This window comes from Haliaeetus leucocephalus, unplaced genomic scaffold, assembly GCF_000737465.1.
Source record: "Haliaeetus leucocephalus isolate CR32 unplaced genomic scaffold, Haliaeetus_leucocephalus-4.0 Scaffold166, whole genome shotgun sequence".
Lineage (NCBI taxonomy): Eukaryota > Metazoa > Chordata > Aves > Accipitriformes > Accipitridae > Haliaeetus > Haliaeetus leucocephalus.
In genome coordinates, this window is record NW_010972602.1 from 14648 (window position 1) to 34725 (window position 20078).

The 20078-nt window shown below is 36.4% G+C and overlaps 2 protein-coding genes across 2 annotated transcripts in view; both read right to left on the reverse strand.

Annotated features, from left to right (window-relative positions):
* Nucleotides 1-4327: 4327 nt before the first annotated feature.
* On the reverse strand, nucleotides 4328-15096 carry F13B (coagulation factor XIII, B polypeptide). Its single transcript, XM_010563398.1, has 11 exons — nucleotides 15015-15096; nucleotides 13298-13498; nucleotides 12615-12800; nucleotides 12001-12177; nucleotides 11670-11846; nucleotides 9794-9973; nucleotides 9358-9450; nucleotides 8486-8668; nucleotides 5907-6110; nucleotides 5263-5445; nucleotides 4328-4539 (listed from the first exon to the last, which is right to left on the reverse strand). Exons 1-11 carry the CDS (start codon nucleotides 15094-15096, stop codon nucleotides 4328-4330), a joined length of 1878 nt encoding a protein of 625 aa, XP_010561700.1.
* Nucleotides 15097-16508: 1412 nt separating this feature from the next.
* The window catches only part of ASPM (asp (abnormal spindle) homolog, microcephaly associated (Drosophila)), a 30895-nt gene continuing 27325 nt past the window's right edge, over nucleotides 16509-20078 (reverse strand). Inside the window, exons 25-29 of the mRNA XM_010563437.1 lie at nucleotides 19624-19816; nucleotides 18968-19122; nucleotides 17885-18061; nucleotides 16703-16875; nucleotides 16509-16623 (exon numbers count right to left, since the gene is read on the reverse strand). Of these exons, the coding sequence (XP_010561739.1) occupies nucleotides 16518-16623; nucleotides 16703-16875; nucleotides 17885-18061; nucleotides 18968-19122; nucleotides 19624-19816 (804 nt within the window). The 3' untranslated portion in view covers nucleotides 16509-16517. The remainder of the gene's footprint in view (nucleotides 16624-16702; nucleotides 16876-17884; nucleotides 18062-18967; nucleotides 19123-19623; nucleotides 19817-20078) is intronic.

The window sequence follows — 20078 nt, forward strand, 5'->3', positions numbered from 1 at the left end:
AAGGCCTCTCTGTCATGACAGAACAATGTTTTTAAGCTGAAAGAGGGTAGATCTAGATTAGATATAAGGAAGAGATTTTTTACAATGACTGTGGTGAGGCACTGGAACAGGTTGCCCAGAGAGGCTGTGGATGTCCCATCCCTGGCAGTGTTCAAGGCCAGGTCGGATGGGGCTTTGAGCAACCTGGTCTAGTGGAAGGTGTCCCTGCCCATAGCAGGGGGTTGGAACTAGATGATCTTTAAGGTCCAATCTAACCCAAACTATTCTATGATTCTATGATAACAAGCAAAAGGCTGATCTTGAAAAAATTTGCACAAGCCAAAGCTGGCACAGAAATGTTATATCATCTACCTACTACCTAGTCAGCGCTATCACTGTCAAATGACAAAGCTGAGATCTATTGCCATTCTGATGCTATTGGAAGGCTCTGCTACACAAGGAAAGGCACCAACAGAAACATAAAACAATTATTTTTATCATGTCTCACATGATCAAAAAAACCCCCATTCTTTTCTGAATGTTTCTTAAGAAGAGAAGGCTGGGAGGAGATGTTATATCTGGTTTTGGCTTCCTAATGGGAGAGTACAGAGAAGATAGAGCATACTCTTCTCAGAGATGCACAGTGATAGATAGGATGAAGGACAACACAAATCTGCAGCAAAAGAAGTTCCAGTTAGATATTAGGAAAAAAGATTCACCATGAGGTAGGCAGACATTGGAACAGATTCCCCAGAAAGGTTAGAAAATATCTCCTTGGAGATATTAAAATCTCAGCCAGACAGGGTCCTGAGGAACCTGATTCTTATTCTGCAATTCTGTACCTAACTCTGCAGAAAGCCAGCAAAAGTTCAGGACTGTTAAAGGGTTAAATTGAGGTCTTTGGTATGTTGATGGTTATTTTAAAAGTTATTCTAGCACCACAGTTTGGTAAGTCTAAGCAAATAGTGTCAAAGATACAAATTCTTTCTCTGCTTCTAAATACACTTCGGAGGTCAGAAACAATCCTGGACTTCTAAGTCACTGAGCCTCGTTTGCACTATGTATTCCACGTACACCAAGCACAGCGTTTCAAAAGATGTGCTTTCAGCATCCCACCCACACTAGGACAACAGCATGCCTGAGCTGTGTGCCTGCAGCAGCTTCTCTGCTACCACAGCAGTGTGTGTAGCTGATCTAGGTCTTCCCACACTGCCTAGTCACATTTGCATTAATATATCCTGGGAAAATTAAGGTAGTGGAAAGGAGTCATTAACAAAGTTTCTTTACCTTCCAACAAGCAACTCGATCACTTCCTGTGTCTTCATTAACTTCCATAAGAATTCTGTGTTCAGTTGGTTTTGTAATGTTCATGTTGTAAATCTTTCTTTTTCAAGATTTCCCACAGATATTTCTGAGCTTTTTCAGATTTTGAAACCCGAGCTGTACCTCTCGCTTCCTTTCACTTAATTTTGATGTGCTAATTAACAGAAATAACATAGCCCCAAATTTAAAATTGCAAGCAACAAGTTTGTTTTCAAATAATTCATGCAAAAAAACCTGAAAATGTCAAAATGAAAGAAATCCACATTCTCTTTACCAGAGAAAATACCTGAATGCTGTCCTGATCATGCTGCAAAAAACCCCCCCAAGAACAAGAGAATTAAATACACTAGCACAGGCTGGTATTAGGAAGCAACTAGGAGGATGCTGATGCCATCAGGCCTGGAATGTACACCACCATAGTGATAGGTGGATGCTCCATCCATTTGTCTCAGGTGTTTCTCCCTGCTAGCTAGAGAATGTGCCTTCCCTCCCTGCCCTGAACAGGTCTTCCAGACCATGGAAACAGGTTTGATCTCTGTGGTATGGTCAAGACTATGAATCTGGGGTTTGGGCCTGGTCTAAACTAAGGTGATCAAGCACAGAGCTGCTTGACTAGTATCCCTGGAGAGTCTCAGCTGTATCATATGCATACCTTATTACCCTTTTTCTTGTTTATTGATCCTCTTTTCACCATGTTTGTACTTCCCTTTGTCCACACCGCTATCCTTCCAAATAAACAACCTGCCCCAAATTACTTTTTTCCCCGTTCATCCCCGTTTGGTTACATCCGTATTCAAATTTGGTTTTTCTGATACTGACACCTAGGTAATGTTGACCTTGTGTGGTGTTACTGATATGGTCAAGGATGTAGTTGCATTGCAAGACTTTGCTTACAGATCTAGTCCATCATGTAAACACCCTTCATGTTCAAGGGAAATAGTTTTTTCTTCTATCTTTCACAGACACAGGAATGATTAGGACATAAAAACTCAGAGACTGAGATGAATTTCTATGTATTTGGGCCTCAGCACAGCATCTGAATGCATAGCAAGCCTAGACGGCAGCTACTAAGGTAACAATGCTCAATACACCAAAATTTACTGGTTAAAAACTTACCACCAGTCATTCTGTTTAACCGAGTTCTTACATTATTTCTTAACTGAGAAAGACTCACCAATTCACGTTACAATAGTTTGTAACATGACCTAGAAATAAAAGCTATAGTGAACATCTAGTTCAGATCTACCTGTCACACATCAAAAGTTCATTATGTTAAATTACTAAATCTCATTGTTATTTGCCTTCATTTTTAAATACCACTTTACAAAGCAATGGCTTTTAATCTTTTGAAAGCATTTTGGAATGCTATTGTAAAAATAACATTCCACATGCTATTTATCAACCTTTTTTTCCCCACCAAATGGTTGACTAGGTTTTGATTAAATAAGCAGAATTTGTCTATTTCTTAAATGCTTCAATTTCTTTTTTATTTATTCACACAGCACTCACAAAAGCCTTGGAAAACAATACAGAACAACATACATGCAATGAAACCACAGAAAGATGGAGTTTAGACATAAAATATAGAAGAAACCCTTACACTAACTTTTTTATTAAAACATACTGTCGTGGTTTAACCCCCGCCAGCAACTAAGCACCATGCAGCCGCTCACTCACTCCCCCCCCACCCAGCGGGATGGGGGAGAAAATCGAGAAAAGAAGTAAAACTCGTGGGTTGAGATAAGAACGGTTTAATAGAACAGAAAAGAAGAAACTAATAATGATAATGATAACACTAATAAAATGACAACAGCAATAATGAAAGGATTGGAATGTACAAATAATGCGCAGTGCAATTGCTCTCCACCCGCCGATCGACACCCAGCTAATCCCCGAGCAGCGATCCCCCACCCCCTCTTCCCAGTTTATACACTAGATGTGACATCACATGGTGTGGAATACCCCATTTACGCCACTTTGGGTCAGCTGCCCTGGCTGTGTCCTGTGCCAACTTCTTGTGCCTCCCCAGCTTTCTCGCTGGCTGGGCACAAGAAGCTGAAAAATCCTTGACTGTAGACTAAACACTATTGAGCAACAACTGAAAACATCAGTGTTATCAACATTCTTCGCATACTGAACTTAAAACATAGCACTGCGCCAGCTACTAGGAAGACAGTTAACTCTATCCCAGCTGAAACCAGGACACATACTAAAATGGTTGAGAGGCAAACGTCCATATTCCTGAATTTTCTTCATAATTTCAGTCACACGTGTTCACAAGCAGAGCCCCAAGAGTACCTATGTTTAAGTGTCATAGGAAGTCATACAAAGTAGTTGGACTAGATATTTTAATAATTTAAATGCTCTCAATTAGCAAAACAAAGATGCTTGCTTGAGTTTTTTTAGGTTTTAAATGGTTTCATAGATCCCTTGAACACTTTTTTTTTTTTTAAATACTTGCTCTTTTTTCTTGTCCCTCAAGCCTTGTCCTTTAGAGGCTTCTTACCTGTGGAAGGAGACATGGGTGCTGTTAAGATGTACAAAATAATAGGCATCTCCTTTCTCACTGTAAAATTAGAGTTTAATGTCCATTTGAAGGGCATAAAATTAAATCTCAATTTAGCTATATTCTGTAGTCACGAAAGCACTCATGCTATCAAAATCACCAATATCCTCACAAAGGGCACTACTTGCTCAACATCTTCTCATCGTGGCACTTTGCTCAAGTCCTCCAGATTGTGATGCATCCTCAAGTTTATCACTGTAAGCCTTACAAAACTCCTTCATCCTAAATTTCCCACGTGTATGCCAATATTGCATCCTTCTGCTGCATTCCCAATCCTTATACCACAAAGCACTTTCACTTCCCTCCCCCTTCAGCTCAGACCCACCAATGCCACTGAACACTCATTTCTCAAAGCTGACTGTAGTGATCTTGAAAATATGAGGCCATCTTAATTCAGCTGTTAATACTAGATAAAGAATGTGTACATACCCTTCCTATAGGCTTTCCTGAAGTCCATACTTATTTTTCTCTTTCAACACACCTTGGATACGTCAGCTGTCCTCTCTTACACTGCACTTGAAATAAAGTTGTACCAGATTCTGCTCCAAAATGGTTCTGTTTACAGTAAAATCCAACATAATCCCCATGGTAAAAGTAAATTTGATTCTCATAGAACCCTTGCAGCAGCACATTATTTTTCTCCATTTCATTTTTTGACAAAGTACATGGCTCTAAAGAAGAGAGACTTAATCAGTGTTAATAAATCAGTTATTTTTGAAATAGCATCATTTTGACTAGTCTACACTAAAACTGTAAATTATTTCCCATTCCCTTAATATATTATACATGAAATCACTGTACTTTTGGATACTGCAGGCATGTCATATATAAGGAAACAAAAAGCCAGACAAAATTACATGTGCTTCTATTAAAACTTTCATCTCTAACTGAAAAAAAAAAATGAAGTTGAGATCTTAAAGTTCTAGTTGACAATACTCAATTTATAAATTCTGGGTATCTGAATTTAGAGAGAGTTGGGGTTGTTCAGACTGGAGAAGAGAAGGCTCTGGGGAGACCTTATTGCAGCCTTCCAGTACTCAAAGGGGGCTTATAAGAAAGACGGGGACAGACTTTGTAGTAGGGCCTGTAGTGATAGGACAAGGTGTAATGGTTTTAAACAAGAAGAGGGTAGATTCAGATTGGATATAAGGAAGAAATTTTCTACAACAAGGGCGGTGAAACACTGGAACAGGTTGCCCAGAGAGGTTTTGGATGCCCCATCCCTGGAAACAGTCAAGGTCAGGTTGGATGGGGCTTTGAGCAACCTAATCTAGTTGAAGATGTCCCTGCTCATTGCAGGGGGTTGGACTAGATAACCTTTAAAGGTCACTTCCAAACTATTCTATGATTCTATAAATTATACAGACAAATAAGTGCGTACTTATCACACCTACCTATACAAACTGGTGGTGAAGTCCACTGTCCTTCAGAACAGTAGATTCTCTCAGATCCTTGCAAAAAATGATAGTCAGAGCAACTATACTGAACTGAAGAACCACTGTCATACTGGGTCAGGGGTGGGACAGTAAGAGCTCCATTCACAATAGAAGGTGGAGAGCCACATTTTTCTGCAGGAGCTGGAATAATGTTAAAAAACACTTGAGAAACATTCAGCTTAAGAAACTAACAAATCAGCAGCTTTAAATGCCTGTCAACACTAGATATCTATCAGCTCTCAGTGTATTTTTGTACTTCATTGTATCTCAGATCAGAATGCAATCTCCTGCTTAATTCTAACCATAACAAATCCCTTGTGTGCATTTAATTGTTTACAGCTGTCTTTCTATAGAGCTTTGGGTTCCCTGGGCTTGGAGAAGAGCTCCTCCCTCCTTTCTACAGCCTTCCCCCATTTTTCCATGTTTGGATATATTTAAAAATATAGCTGTCTTGTGCAAGGATATCTGTGCATATCTGTATTGTTGAATCCTAAGCTTCTATGATTTACAACAGATTCCAGGCCTGCACTGCCAAAGCAAATTTTTTCTAAATAGGTCTAAGATTGATAATTAAAAAGGCAATAAATAAAGTATTGTTTTACCTTGCATAATGCATTTTGGATATTTCAGTTTGCCGTGGCTACACTGTGTCCTCCCGGGAGATGGAATGGTAGTCTGGACAAAATTGTATCCCTGTTTACATTCAAACTCTATGAGATCACCATGTAGGAAAATTAACTCTTCCTGTCTCCATTTCAACTCTATGTTGTTGCTGTTCATATCAGTTACATTAAGAATGCATGGTTCTAGGAAATAAAAATGTACTTCAATAAAAAGGAACCTTAAGTGATTTCCTAGCTCCCTTTTGTAGGAGTCAAGAAAGAGAAATCTAAATCAATAGTTCTAAAACGTTTTCAAACCTTGCAAGAAGAAGAACTATAGATGCATAAAAAAAAGAATGCAAATGTAAAGAAATGGGCTGAAGTAACGGAAATAACATTAAAAAAAAAAAAAAAAGCACCTAAACTGGGAACAGTAAATCACAGAACACATACTTCTGACAAGATCTAGCTTTTACAAGAAGCCTGGGTTTACCACTGAAGAAGAGAACTTCTTTACTGTAACTTGAAAGGACTTCTATAATGAAAATAGTCATCCATCAAAATTAACCAGTCAGATTTGGCTGACAGGTTTGGTAAGCCCTTCGAGGATAGTAGTAGTTAATACACAGTAAATTTAAACTGTTAGCCTAAGGAAGTGTTTTAACAATTCCCTTTGCTTTGCTTTTTTCTATGTTTTGTCACTGTTAAAATAATTTAGAGATCTTCCAAAAACTTTTTGGAAGTTTTCTGTTCTTCTTTGGCTTTTTCAGGTTATTCAAGGTCTATCTGACAGGTTTCTTAAAATTTAGTGCCAGGATCACTTCAAGTAGCCTAGCTTTCCATTAGACAGTTAACCTCATTAACTTTTGAAACCACTGCTACACTGCAGTAAAGCCTGACGGAGGGACAGTGTTGTAGTTTAACCCCAGCCAGCAACAAGGCACCACACAGCTGCTAGCTCACTTCCCTCCCACCCAGTGGGATGGGGAAAAGAACTGGGGGGGGCGGGGAAGTAAAACTTGCGGGCTGAGATAAAGACAGTTTCATAGGACAGAAAGGAAGAAAATAACAATGATAATAATAATAATGAAAGAATTAGAATATACAAAACAAGTAAAGCACGATGCAGTTGCTCACCACTTGCCGACCAATGCCCAGTCAGTTCCCAAGCAGCAATCTGCCCCCCAGGCCAGCTCCCCCCCGTTTATATACTGGGCATGATGTCACATGGTATGGAACACTCTTTTGGCCAGTTTAGGTCAGCTGCCCTGGCTGTGACCCCTCCCAACTCCTTGTGCCCCTCCAGGCTTCTTGCTAGCTGGGCATGAGAAGCTGAAAACTCCTTGACTTAGTCTAAACACTACTTAGCAACAACTGAAAACATCAGTGTGTTATCAACATTCTTCTCATCCTAAATCCAAAACACAACACTATACCAGTTACTAGAAAGAAAATTTACTCTATCCCAGCTGAAACCAGGACAGACAGTTACAAAAATAAATTTCCACAAGTTCCACAAGAATCACTGCCTGGTAGAGGAGGCCCTTATTAATGCTTTTCTGAGGGAAAGGCAAGGAGAAATCAGTTATTACACATTCTGATAACAGCACCATAACAACAAATTGGTATGGATATTTTCCTGAAACTACAGTATGTGCTCTTTCTGGTCTGATTAGGTCAGGGTTGAAAAGAAATCTCAGAAAACTTGGAAAAAATGGTGTGGTTATTTGGATGCTTAGGAGACAAATAATGCTCATAGGAAATGAGTTTTCATTATTTCACAGGGTGTGTTAAATTTGGGTATTCAGATCCAAGAATGCTGATCTAGACCTTTCAATCCAGGCGAGGTACATTTTACCCATTTAGAAATAAGGAATTAAAACTGAACTGGTTATTTATTTGCATTTTCACAGTAGATTACAAACTTAAAGTGAGTCAATTTAACAAAGGATACTAGTAAAATAGAATTATTTTGTTACAGGAAGGAAGGAAAGATAAACAAACAACTCTTGTAGATTATCAGAAGTAGTATTCCTTCTAGTATTGGTAAATTCCTAATGGGAGTTCTATACATTGTTTTGAACAGCATACATAAGAACAACATGAAAAATTAGAAAGTCCAGAATGAATTAGAGATATAAGGACACATAATAAAAACAAGGGCTGAAGGTTTAAATATGGAAGTCCAAGAAGTCATTGTATTCCTTATTAATCATATCTAAAAGCCATTTTGGCAATGGCTGCAGTCGATCCTTCTAAACATCTGTCAAAGGACAGGAAGAAATTCACTAAATGGAGAATATGGGAGAAAGAAATTAGAGAATCCTCCTAGGTAACAGGGACAGCTATGTTCTAGAATAGCTCACTCAGGAAAACCAAGGAATCTATTTAATTGGGTGTTTGTAAGAACAGATCAGAGGACACCTAGCAGGAATGGCCTAGGTATATTTGATTTTGGTTCACCCTCATGTTTCTGGAATCTTTATTAAAGGTGGTCAGGAAAAGATTACCTAGAAGTTCTTTCCAGTTTTACCTTTCTATATTACATATGACAAAACTTTTTTTCTTACAAGACTTACCTAAGCAAGTTGGTTGTTCTGTCCAGTTTCCTTGTTCACAGTAAACAGTACTAGGTCCATCCAAAAAATGGTAACGCTGACAACCATATTCTACCGAGGAACCATTTTTGTAACTTGTCAATAATGGACCAAAGAGAACACTGTTTTTAATCACAGGTGGAGAGGTACAGGCTTGCTGCATTTCTAATACAAGGTAGGGAGATGGGTAATTAGATCTTTAAAACAATGTTAACACTGGTGAAAGTATCAGACTAATAATAGACTGAGCAAAAAATTTACATACAAATAAAATGTAAACCAATATAATTTCTTTTTCAAATTTCATTTTCAGAAACTCTATGCTTGCCTTACTGAATTGCAGACAGGCATTCTACTTCCATCTACACTCCTCATCTAATTCCACTCTGGACTCTTACCAGTTTAGACTCAATATAGATTAGTTCTTTTTCTGTGATGAGACAGTCTTTATTTGTTGGTTGAAACATTTAACCCATATGTCATTCAAAATAAACAAAAGAAAACTCTCTGGAACTGTTAATCAAACGATCACCAAAATCCTCATGAATTTGCATGTTCAGACAACATTAACAGAAAGAATACAGAATGACTGAAGGTAAATGATAACATATGAAATGAAATTACAAATACACAGCAGGCTTATAGGCGTACTTTATAATCACTAGAAACAAGCAATACTGGCCTTTCATTCATTCAGACTGCTACACTGACATCTGTAGCACATGCAAACATTTTCAAGGGTAAGGAACTGTACTACTGCAGAAGAGTAGCAACAGTAGTCATACAATGCCTATAATAAATAGCACTGGAGAGTACTGAAGTGTCTTTTAAATAGAAGAGCAACGTTCACCTACTTGTATCTTCATTGTGATATGTTTTGCTTGCCCTTATTGCTGCATCTGCCTCAAGTGATGGTGGTGCCTCTGATGCCTGTTTATCCATAGTTCCTATAACCATAGCAGAAACGTAGAACCAGTTTTCTCAGAAATAACTCATTTTCAAATACCAAAACAGACAGACACTGATGCATTGTAAGATGTAATAAAAGTCATATTCCAGGGGAGAACTACACAACACGGATGTCAGCTGAATTCACCTAGCTCATCCTTTCTCCTTAATCTGTGAACAATGGATTGTCTGCAAACTATGCAGCACTTTACCTCTCAAGCATTTTCACAGAGGATGACATAAACAGTTTTGCAAATACGGAAACCAAGGCTGTCCAGAAAATTAAAGCATTGTTTGAAGAATCGTTTCTGTTCAGTAGTCAGTCTTCACAAAACTACTAACCAATACAAATAGGGGGTGATGACCATTTTCCTTTTTCACACTGGATTTCCTCAGATCCTCTTACTTCAAAGGTACTTTGACACTGTATACGAATTTTGTCTCCATTGTGATATGTTCTTTTAACTGTGGTGATATGGGTGTGAGGAGGAAGCGGTGGTGGAGGACATTTATTTTTTACATCTGAAAACAAAAAATGCATATTGCTTTCTCATTAATCAAAACAATGGACACAATTAATTTTACTATACAACATGCAAGCCTATCACTCAAAAACTTTTTTGGTTGGGCCAGAGTAATTGCTTACTCCCATTTTCTTAACAAAATGGGAGACCAGAACAAAAAAGTGATTTTACGTTCAACAAATATGAAATAGAGGTATTATGCTATTGTACTGCTATAAACAAACTTGTAATTTCTCCACATAGACTTAATAAAATGGTCTTTAAAGGACTTCAGGAAATAGAGGTTTCCCATACCCTCCATTGATATAATATTTAAAAGCAGCTTCTGTATTAATTCTAATGCTACAGAAGCAGCAACAATCATAGCCCATTTCCTACCCCCAAATTAAGTTTACAATTACTGTATCCTCAAAACTAGATTTACGCCATGTTTTCATTCACCTGAGCACCCCACCTTCTCTGCGCTCACTCAAGAAAAATTTCTGCTGTGTCATCAGAATAAATACAGGGCTAGGGTCCTAAAACATGCCATTTAATTGAGAGCTTCCAGTGCATTTTAAAAGCTACAGTATCTTCTAGGAAAGGAAGATGAACTTCATAATCAGTCACATAGTCTTCTACAAGATTAGCTATAAAGGAATTACAAAGCACTAATTTTACTGAAAACTGTGCTTAACTCAACCGTATTTTTTAAAGGTTAAATATAATTTTTTTTAATCTCAAGCACCACCCACACAACGATTATTAAATTTGCTTTAGAAAACATACTTCACAAGAAAAATTCCTATAAAAATATATTGGAAATGGATACCATAGATTTACCTTAAATCAATAAGAATGATTGATTGTCCCATCCTCTATCATCAACATCTAGCATCCCTTGTATATAAAGCAGACAATTTGTTACCACGAGGCAGTGAGATGTCCTAAAGCTCAGAAGTAATCCTCAAAGGGGGCATATACAGATAAGACAATGACCCACAACTATCAAGGCATGTTGAACAATATTATAAATTTTCAGCTAACCTAAATGTTTGTACTGTTTTCTGCTATATACTAGATCTCATCTGGTTCACTAGACCTTTCATTCTTTTGAAAATTTCTTTTCTGAGAATACGCATTATCCCCCAATGAGTGGAGAAGTGATAGTAATTGCAAAAGGTGTGTTTCTGTCCTCAGGATGACCTTTCTAGTTAATCCTGTTGAAAACATGTAGTTTGGTGAGGCTGTAAAGCTCTGAAAAGTACCACAATCCCCATGCTCAGGACAAACTTGTTATAAATTTTATTTTTACTGCCTCTCAAGAGCCATGTTCCCACCTCACAAGGCAGGATCAAAAATGCTTGATTAAACCTTCATGTAATCTGAACTTGGTTTAACTTGAGCTTCAGGGGATGAACAACTTCCCTGTAATTGTTGACTCCTGCTTCTCCAGGATACAACATACAGAGAAACAACAGCAAGAGACAGTATCTGCTCTATTGTTAGAGTCCACTGATAATTAATACCAATTATCATTCCTTTCCTCCCTGCTACCTTGGCTACATGCCCTTCAGCTAACACTTGATTTCTACTTACGCTGTGAACTGGTACAAAAAGCATATTTTTATTTTGTATTCACAAAGCATTTAATGAAAGAAGGTTCTAGTCTTTCACCAAGAATTTGACATAGTAATACTATAAAAATAAGGTACCTTCACATACTGGAGGATCTGGATGCCATCCAAAATAATAACATTGGATTAGGTCAAAATCACTGACAGAATAATTTTCCTCACAGAAAAAGTGAACTACATCTCCCTCTTCATAGATTTCCTTCACAGGATAGAAACCTCCATGTGCTATTGCACTCAAAGAGGTGCAAGTTATTTCTAGGAAGAAAACACACAGCAGTGAAAACCAGTTGAGGAAGGCTTCCCCTCCACCCCCACAACAGCTTATTAAAAAAAGCCTTTTTGCAAATTTTTGTTCATTTGTAGAATAAATCGCATTTCAAACAGAATTATTTTCCAGCCCATTACATACTAGTGCAGTTTGGAGTAAGGGACCACCCATGTGTTAGACACACTGCTACTTCTGTAGAGTTTCCTCCTGCAGTACGATAACCCGCATCACATTCGTATAGTAGTGTTTCATTCAGTTGAAGCTCCTGTTGGGCTGTGAAGTAGCTGCCATGATGTAAATTGGGTACCTGACATGACTCTTAAACAAATAAAGCATATGCATAATATTAATTGCTCTTTTCATTTCAAGTTATCAATCTAAATTTTTCTTTAGATACACCTTAGAAGTGGTCATATCCAAGGCAAAATCTTTGCAAATAATGAACAATTTAAAATGCAGTAGTTTACACAAGTTTTCCAGGTGTCATTTGGGAAGAAAGTTTGGATGGCAACAGATTTATTTGAAACAGTGCAATTTCTTCTATACTGATTCCTTCTACATATAATTTTATCTATACCAATTCACAAAACTAGCAGCATGTGAAATCTGACCACTTCTTCCCACGAGGTACAGCTGAGAACCCGCTTTAGGAGTACTCAAATGATAACCTGACATAGGCAGCTTGGCCCTACAGGTACAGCAAGGACAGTAGAATTATATAAGAGATTCAAAAGGAGAAAAATGCAGAATCCTACCAAATTTTTTAGCACAGCTTGGCTGGGAGGACCATCCTTCTGGCCGACATTGCACTGTATCTTCAGTACCACCGCTTGGAGTGTGGTAGCCTGGATTACATTTGTACTGAAGCTTCTCATGTATTTTGAAGTACATTTCTGTACCGTAAAAAAAGCCATTTTCCAAAACAGGCTTGTTACATTTTTCTAAATGAAAGGAGATAGCTTGGTTAGAAAGAAAGAATTAATGGAATATTTTTGTTTTCTGATAAGCAAAAGAAGGGATTTAGCTATCCTGATCTAATCTTGGTTTTCTTAACCTACTGAACTCTACCATAATCATCAAACCAATGGTAATAACATGGAACACGACAACCAAGGAATCTAGAGCTAGGGAGGCTCTACAAGATAAACATCTGAGGGGAAACTATCTATTAGTTTTCCCAAAATAAGGAAACTGGGCAACTTTGGCATTCTTATAAAAACTTACATGGTAAAAGCCCTTAAAATATGTATCATTGTAAAAATATTCCATATATAAACATATGTAGTTTATATACATAAAGGATTAATTTCACCTTGTTGTCCTAACTTACACATTTTATCCCTTCTGTTATGTAGCTTCTGTTCCTGTATGTTCCAGAAAATCCAGCTGGAAAAGTTTCCTGCTAGAAGCAATGACGAGATTAAGAAAGCTAACTCACTGTAGCATTGTGGCACTGGAGACCATCCTTTTGCTGTACAAGTTATTCTTCCATCTTGAGTCCCAGTTTCAGTTGTATAACCAACCATACAAGAATAGGAAAGTTTTTTTTCCTTACGCATAGGGAAATAATAACTTTTGAAATTATAATAGTACTGGGCAATCTTTCCACTTTCAATATGTGGCAAATCACAAGGTTTATCTGCAAAAAGATAAATAAATATTGACTCTTTATTTAAGCCCAGAAGATGTAAGCATGAGCACCCTTTGCTGCATAAACATACTGATGCCTGCTCTAAAATCCAGTGGCAACGGTGTCAAGATTAGCTATGCCATAGCTCCTCAATTCAGCAAACATTATCAGAACAGTATGACAAACTTCTAGGAGGCAACATATATGAGTTAAATTCCCTTTCTTCAGCAAGTTTAAGAACAGAGTCAACAGAAAAGATAGACAAAATGGAGGTTAAGGAAAGAACAAGTAGAACGGCAATTAAAAAAAACAACACACAAACCAGTAATAGCAGACAACCTTTAAAAGGAATTATGTTGTATAGGACATTAATTCATTAATAAAAAAAAAAACAAAACCACAAACCAAAAAGCAATACTTATGTTTCTATTTCTTATAAAACTATCCTTTGAGTCTCAAAAATTCTCTCCATGGCATTACAAGGCAATCAACCTGGAGAATCAAGTTTTTAAAACTGAATCACCATCCATGAAACTCAGTATAATAGGGCAGAATTTTCCCACAAGTTGGCACTGCTGTATTCACACTACACATACTAGAACCTAAATAACAAACTATTGCTCCTTCACTCAACGGCACTAGAATTTACTGTATTTACTAGAATTTTCTGCCAGTTTAGTATTTTTACTAAAGAGAAAGTGCCGAGATAATTTTTTTTTAATAATTCCCTTCCCCACACAGCCAAGGTATCACATCTAGATAATAAAAAAAAGAAACCCAAACCTGAGGGTAATGAAGACAGAAATAAAGACAGAAATGGTTGCCACCTACATACCTTTTGTTTTGCTTTCCAAAGGATATCAGTGTAATTTCAACTGCTTTGCATAAGGAGAAAACTAGTGAAGACAGAAGTAGTTGCAACAAATATGCTGGAATTAAATATACATTAGCAGATACAAAATGAAATGCAAAAAAAAGGGGACACCTTTTCAATTAATGGAGGTATACCCTCATATACAGTCCACAGCTTTGTGAACTTGCAGTTCCAGTGGTACGTAAGCTATATAAACCCAGGAATTTTAAGCAATGCTGAAAATAGGGATAAGGAAATGCAGAACCACCCCAGACTAGCTTCTGCAGGTTCCACTTAACTTCCACTCTTTTGCTTTGTGGTAAAGCCAAAACACTTCAATCACCAAGACAATTCAATACATAAAATGTTTTAATACTACAAAATCTAATTTGTATAAGTACCTTAAAACCACTCAAATACATTTCAAAAGAAACTTTTTCTGAATAAAAATCTGAACACTCCAATATTACAGCTTTGAAGCTTAGATATGAATCTATAGACCTAAGCTACAGCAACAGCCAAGTCATGATCATCAGCCACCTGATAACAAAATTATATTTAAAAAACAGTGTTTACTCTTGGTAAATATATGAAAGACATTACACTCGTTACCTAGACTGCATTTTCTAGATTCATTGTACATTTATTAACAATAGATTTCAGTGTATTTACCTTCTGCAAAGAGCTTGCCTGAACACATCATAACTAGGAAGAAAAAACAGCTTTTAAATCTCATCTTCATTACTGTCTCCATCAACAGTTTCCATCACCTGTGAAAACTCCCCAAGTATTACTTTTGTAAATAATTAACTGGGTTTTCAAAGGTATTCACAAATGCCTTGGTGGCCATGGTATTTTGTAGCAAGTTATTTCACTGAAAACACTATTTTCATTTATTTTAGTTTTCCAAATACCCTAACACTAGACTTGCAGAATTCTACTGCCATTTGGCATACTGTACATCAGTAAAGAGGACAGGATTTATCATTTTACAGTGAAACCAGGCAACAAGCTTATGGAACCATTTAAACTAATTGAATGCTGTTCCCCTCAGAACCTCCTGAGTTCCAAGTTTAAAGGGCATTCTGTTATCAGATTATTTACTTTGGCTCAAATAAGAGGAAATAGAAAATTCTCCCCTCCTCCTGCCTAGCCCCATATAACCAGTCAGTTGTATTCTATATATTATTAATTTTGGAGGCTCTTACATTAAGAGCATAGTGACTACTATTATCTGTCTGTTGTGTTTTGCTGTATATAGCTAGTCCCTTTTGAGTCTTTCTTTAAACAAACAAATAGAACCTCATTTACAATGCATTATCACCTAACTAACTAAATGGCTACTAGTTGATTTAGCATCATGTTCCACCCTTGGGAGGCATAATCTTTAAATTTGGGGGTGGGAGGGTATAAATTTACAGTTTTCATTTTCTTGGCCTTGCTCTAAGAAGATGCAATTCCAAGGCACAAGAGAACAGAATTTAAGGGAGATGCTGTGATGAACACCATCTATTCAGCCAGATGAGATGCATGCTTGCATATATAGCTCACTTGATAGGAAGAAAGCACTCCTAAATCACCTCCCTTAAAATATCAGGTCAGAATTTCTAAATTCACCATTACAACATCCCGTTGTTCCATCATTATCTTGTAGTATTTAAAATAAAAAAATTAGAACTATAAAAAAATTTTTTTCTACAGTCACACATGATCCCTCAAAACCTTACTAGAAACTAAACTCAGGCTCCCCCAATACAGTAGCCAGTTTTGAAATCCACAGACTATGCCTCCCTTCCCACCTATACCTCTCCAGATCAGACAAGCCAACATAACTGTCCCACACAAATGACTTTTTTTAACAGAATTCTACAATATTTGATCAGTGAGGAATACCACGCTACTTGTAAGATTCACAGTTGAGTAATAACAGTACATTACTGCACTAGTGAAATTTCCAGGCCTTATGATTTTATTGTACAATTGCTTTTGGTAAGTAGTACAAAATAGGATTGCAAAAGCTGTATACAATAGAAAAAAGTTACAGAAACGTTAATTGCAATTTGAAAAAACATTTTCAAGGGTAGCTTGACAATTATTTGCTTTTTTTTCAAAATGATTTAGTTGTCTACTACATACATGCTGTACAAATACATTTTCATATACACCATTTACACTTCAGTAGCAGGCAATACCAAGTGTATCCATCACCATCAGAATTGCTTGCAGAGGATCCACAATTTCTTGCATGTTATCTTTCCTCAAAACCCAGTCTGGTTTAATTCTGTGAAAATATTAATGGCTTGTCATTAAAACATTATATTTCCACAGCAGAAACAGCAGACTAATTATTAAGCTCTTACCTTGAAACTGGTTTTATTCTTAGAGGAGTTACTGGAACAAAGGAAGTTCCACTTAAGAAAGTGTTTGTTTTCTGCTTCAGAAGTGTTCTCTCTGCATCCATTTTATGTTTACGAGCTGTAAGCTTATATAGGCTTTGAATGCAAGTAACAGTTCTTGGTATGCTTCGGATTTCCTGAGAAAAGGTGAAAAAAGTAGACAGTTAATGCTACGAGTTCAAAAGCAACTTAACAAATCAAGAAATCTGTTTTGTTCAATGAAAACTGAAGGTTTAAAATTTAAGCTGAACTTCTACCCACAGGTACAGTGAAACCATTTTAAAGCCAGCACACCTACAAGTCAGTGGTCTAATGCCTTCAAAATACTCAACAACTGGTATGCAACCTGACATCTCAGAAAATTTAAGCTCTTAAAAGTCAGATTTTTCCAATTTCTCATTCAAACCAATTTTCACATATGCCACTAGCATATGCCTTCAACGACTGGTACAGAGAGACAAATTCATGTTTGTACCCATCTTCATAGCACTGAAAGAATGCAATAGTCAGAAGTGACTGGATAACTTAAGTGCTTATATCTGATAGATAAACAGCTAGTGAATTTATAGCATAGAACCCAGACTACCCTAATAACCTTACTGTGGATTCTAGCCATAGGCATGAACAAAGGAAATTTCTTTCAGAAACAGGCTGTGTCTCTGTTACAATAGACTATGTCAACACAAAGTCATAGACAATTACATTGCCAGTTGTTACTGACAACAGAGACCTTAACTTTATCTCAAAAGCAACGGTAAACTTTCAGAAATGGAATAAAAGTTAATTAAAGTGGCAACTAAACTATATCTAATGCCAAGCAATTGATAGAAAGTCATCAGAACCCTGTAGAAAGCAAGAATTGTGATACTCAATCTTGCAAGAATTGCAGGATCGGAACCTCGATGTCTGTCTTAATAGCTCTGAGTGACCAGGGCATACAAAGCATAAAATAATGAGTGTTTTCACCACCTTGGAAATGCTTTTTTTTTTTTTTTTTTAATCAGAATTTACTCATAATTAGTATTTCAGCCATGATAGGTCTGCTAGAGAGGGAGAGGAAAAAAATAATAATTTACAACGACCACCAAAACACGCCAGAAAAACACGTTAAATGAAATTATTAAATCCAAAACATTTAAGCCTTACCAAAGCTCTTTTTGAGTCCTTTGAAAGGATGGCCAACAAACAACAGGTCTTTGTGAAAATGCTTCCTCCTTTCTCTGAAATTTTGTCCCCAGCTTTCCCTCTGTATATTTGCAGTAGGTCTAGCAACGTATCTATAGAATTTTCTACTTCATAAACTGCTTGAGTAGTTCTTTCATACTGTTATACAAGAGAGAGACAAGAGAGGTTATACGGACAGATCTTTAAAATATCTTTCAGGTTAGAGGAAAAAGCAAAATCCATATTCTCCCTTAGATGAAATTTGTAGCTGATCTGGCATCCAAGCAATAAAAATCACTTCTGTATGTTACATCATTGTAACAGGTTACAAAAAGCCATCCCCCCTTGTTTAGAAAACTAGAATCTGATTTTACATTTAAAATAGAATAATAAATTAGAATAAGTTTAGAGAAATTTAAAAATAAGTTTAGTCTAAATGTTTTGGGTTTTTTTTTCCTGAAATAAAAATAAAATAATTTGAATGTAAATGCCTATAGGATGGATATAAGATCAAAACCTATGTTTAGCAAATATTTTAAATTTCAAAGTAAAAAAACCTCTAGAACAATCAATCCATAGTCAGTAACTACAGTACTAACACAGTACTGAAGCAGCTTTAAGTATTTATGAAAATAATCACTTCTGTAAGAAATCCAAAAGTGTAAATATAGCCTATTCTATGACACGAATTTGGAAAAGTAGTCTGTCTTCTGGAACATATACGTTTCTACCTTAAAAAAAAAACTTCACAGCTTACCCTAAGTGCTACGGTTCTGCATTTCTACATGGTTTCATGCAATACTTGGGATACCTTGCAATGTAATCAGTTAGAAGTAAAACTATTACACTTTGAGACCATGAAATAACTTTCTTTTGCCAAAAGGAAAATTAAATCGTAATTATTACAAAGTAGATAATTAGTTTCAAAATAGCATAGTTAAAATTCAGAAATTTTTTTATTTATTCAAAACTATTACTTTTGTTGTTTCAAATTTATCCGAAATTTTGAGGGTAAATAAAGTAGTCTACAGCTTATAAACCTGCAAAAGAAATTATTAAAGTTACCTTTGAAACATTAAGTAGAACCTGAATTGAATATCTGATCACATCCATGCATGGAACACTCCGGTTACAACTTCGGATCAGAACAAAAATAGTGAAGATTGCTCTGCTCTGGGCCATATTTTCACAACAGAGTGGGGACAGCCTGGTAGCCACCTCTGTGATAATTAAAACAAACAAACAAACAACAACAACAAAGAAAACTCTGAAGCTCAAGTAATTTAATTGCAAACCCAGGGTTTTCCCTTACTTTTAAGTAGAAGTGCAAAGAAGTAAAAATTGCAATTATTTACTTAAACAAGTATTTCTAAATCAATAGCTTTAGTATTTCAGACTAAAAATTAAGCAAACAAAACAATCCATGGAGAACATATACTGATAATAAACATAACTGAACTATATAAGGCATAGTATTACAGGACTGCCAGGAAATCAGAGCAATCAAAGGATTTCCATTCCCTATGTAACCATTTTAATACTGTTCTTAAATCAATTATCTAATTTTAGTCTAGAAAAAACCCTCCATTACACTCCCTAACATGTTCACATTTTACAATCATACAGAAAGCCTAAATATCATTATGAACTCTTTTCAGCTGAAAAATTCCAGTTTCTATCATCCTGGAAATCTATCAGTTATAATAAAATAAAATACTGACCAAGATGCTTTAATGCTGCAAGAATATAAGAGAGATGTTTGTATTTTAGAAGGTATTCAATAGCAATTGCTGTTCTGTTGCACAATTTGTTTTCTTCTCTGCTCTTTTCATTAGCCTTTTCTAAACTACGTCTTAAAGCTTTAGTTTTTGCTGTGTCATTACTCTTTCTCCAAGAATATCCTCTCCACAATGCCTACAGAAAAGAATTTCAAAGGGAAAAAAGTTGTAAACAAGAGACCATAGAACTTCCATTATCATTCCAAATCAATTTTACACAAGTCTAACAAAGTATTTAATTACCTTGGTTATTAATTTTTAAGTTATTATCAGAGTTTAATCTTCCAGTACTGGATTTTCAAGACAAAAGACCAAACCAAACATGTATATGCACTCCACACTCACTCCCACATAAGTCATCTCAACCAGTATCTGCTTAATATTACTTCAAGATCTGT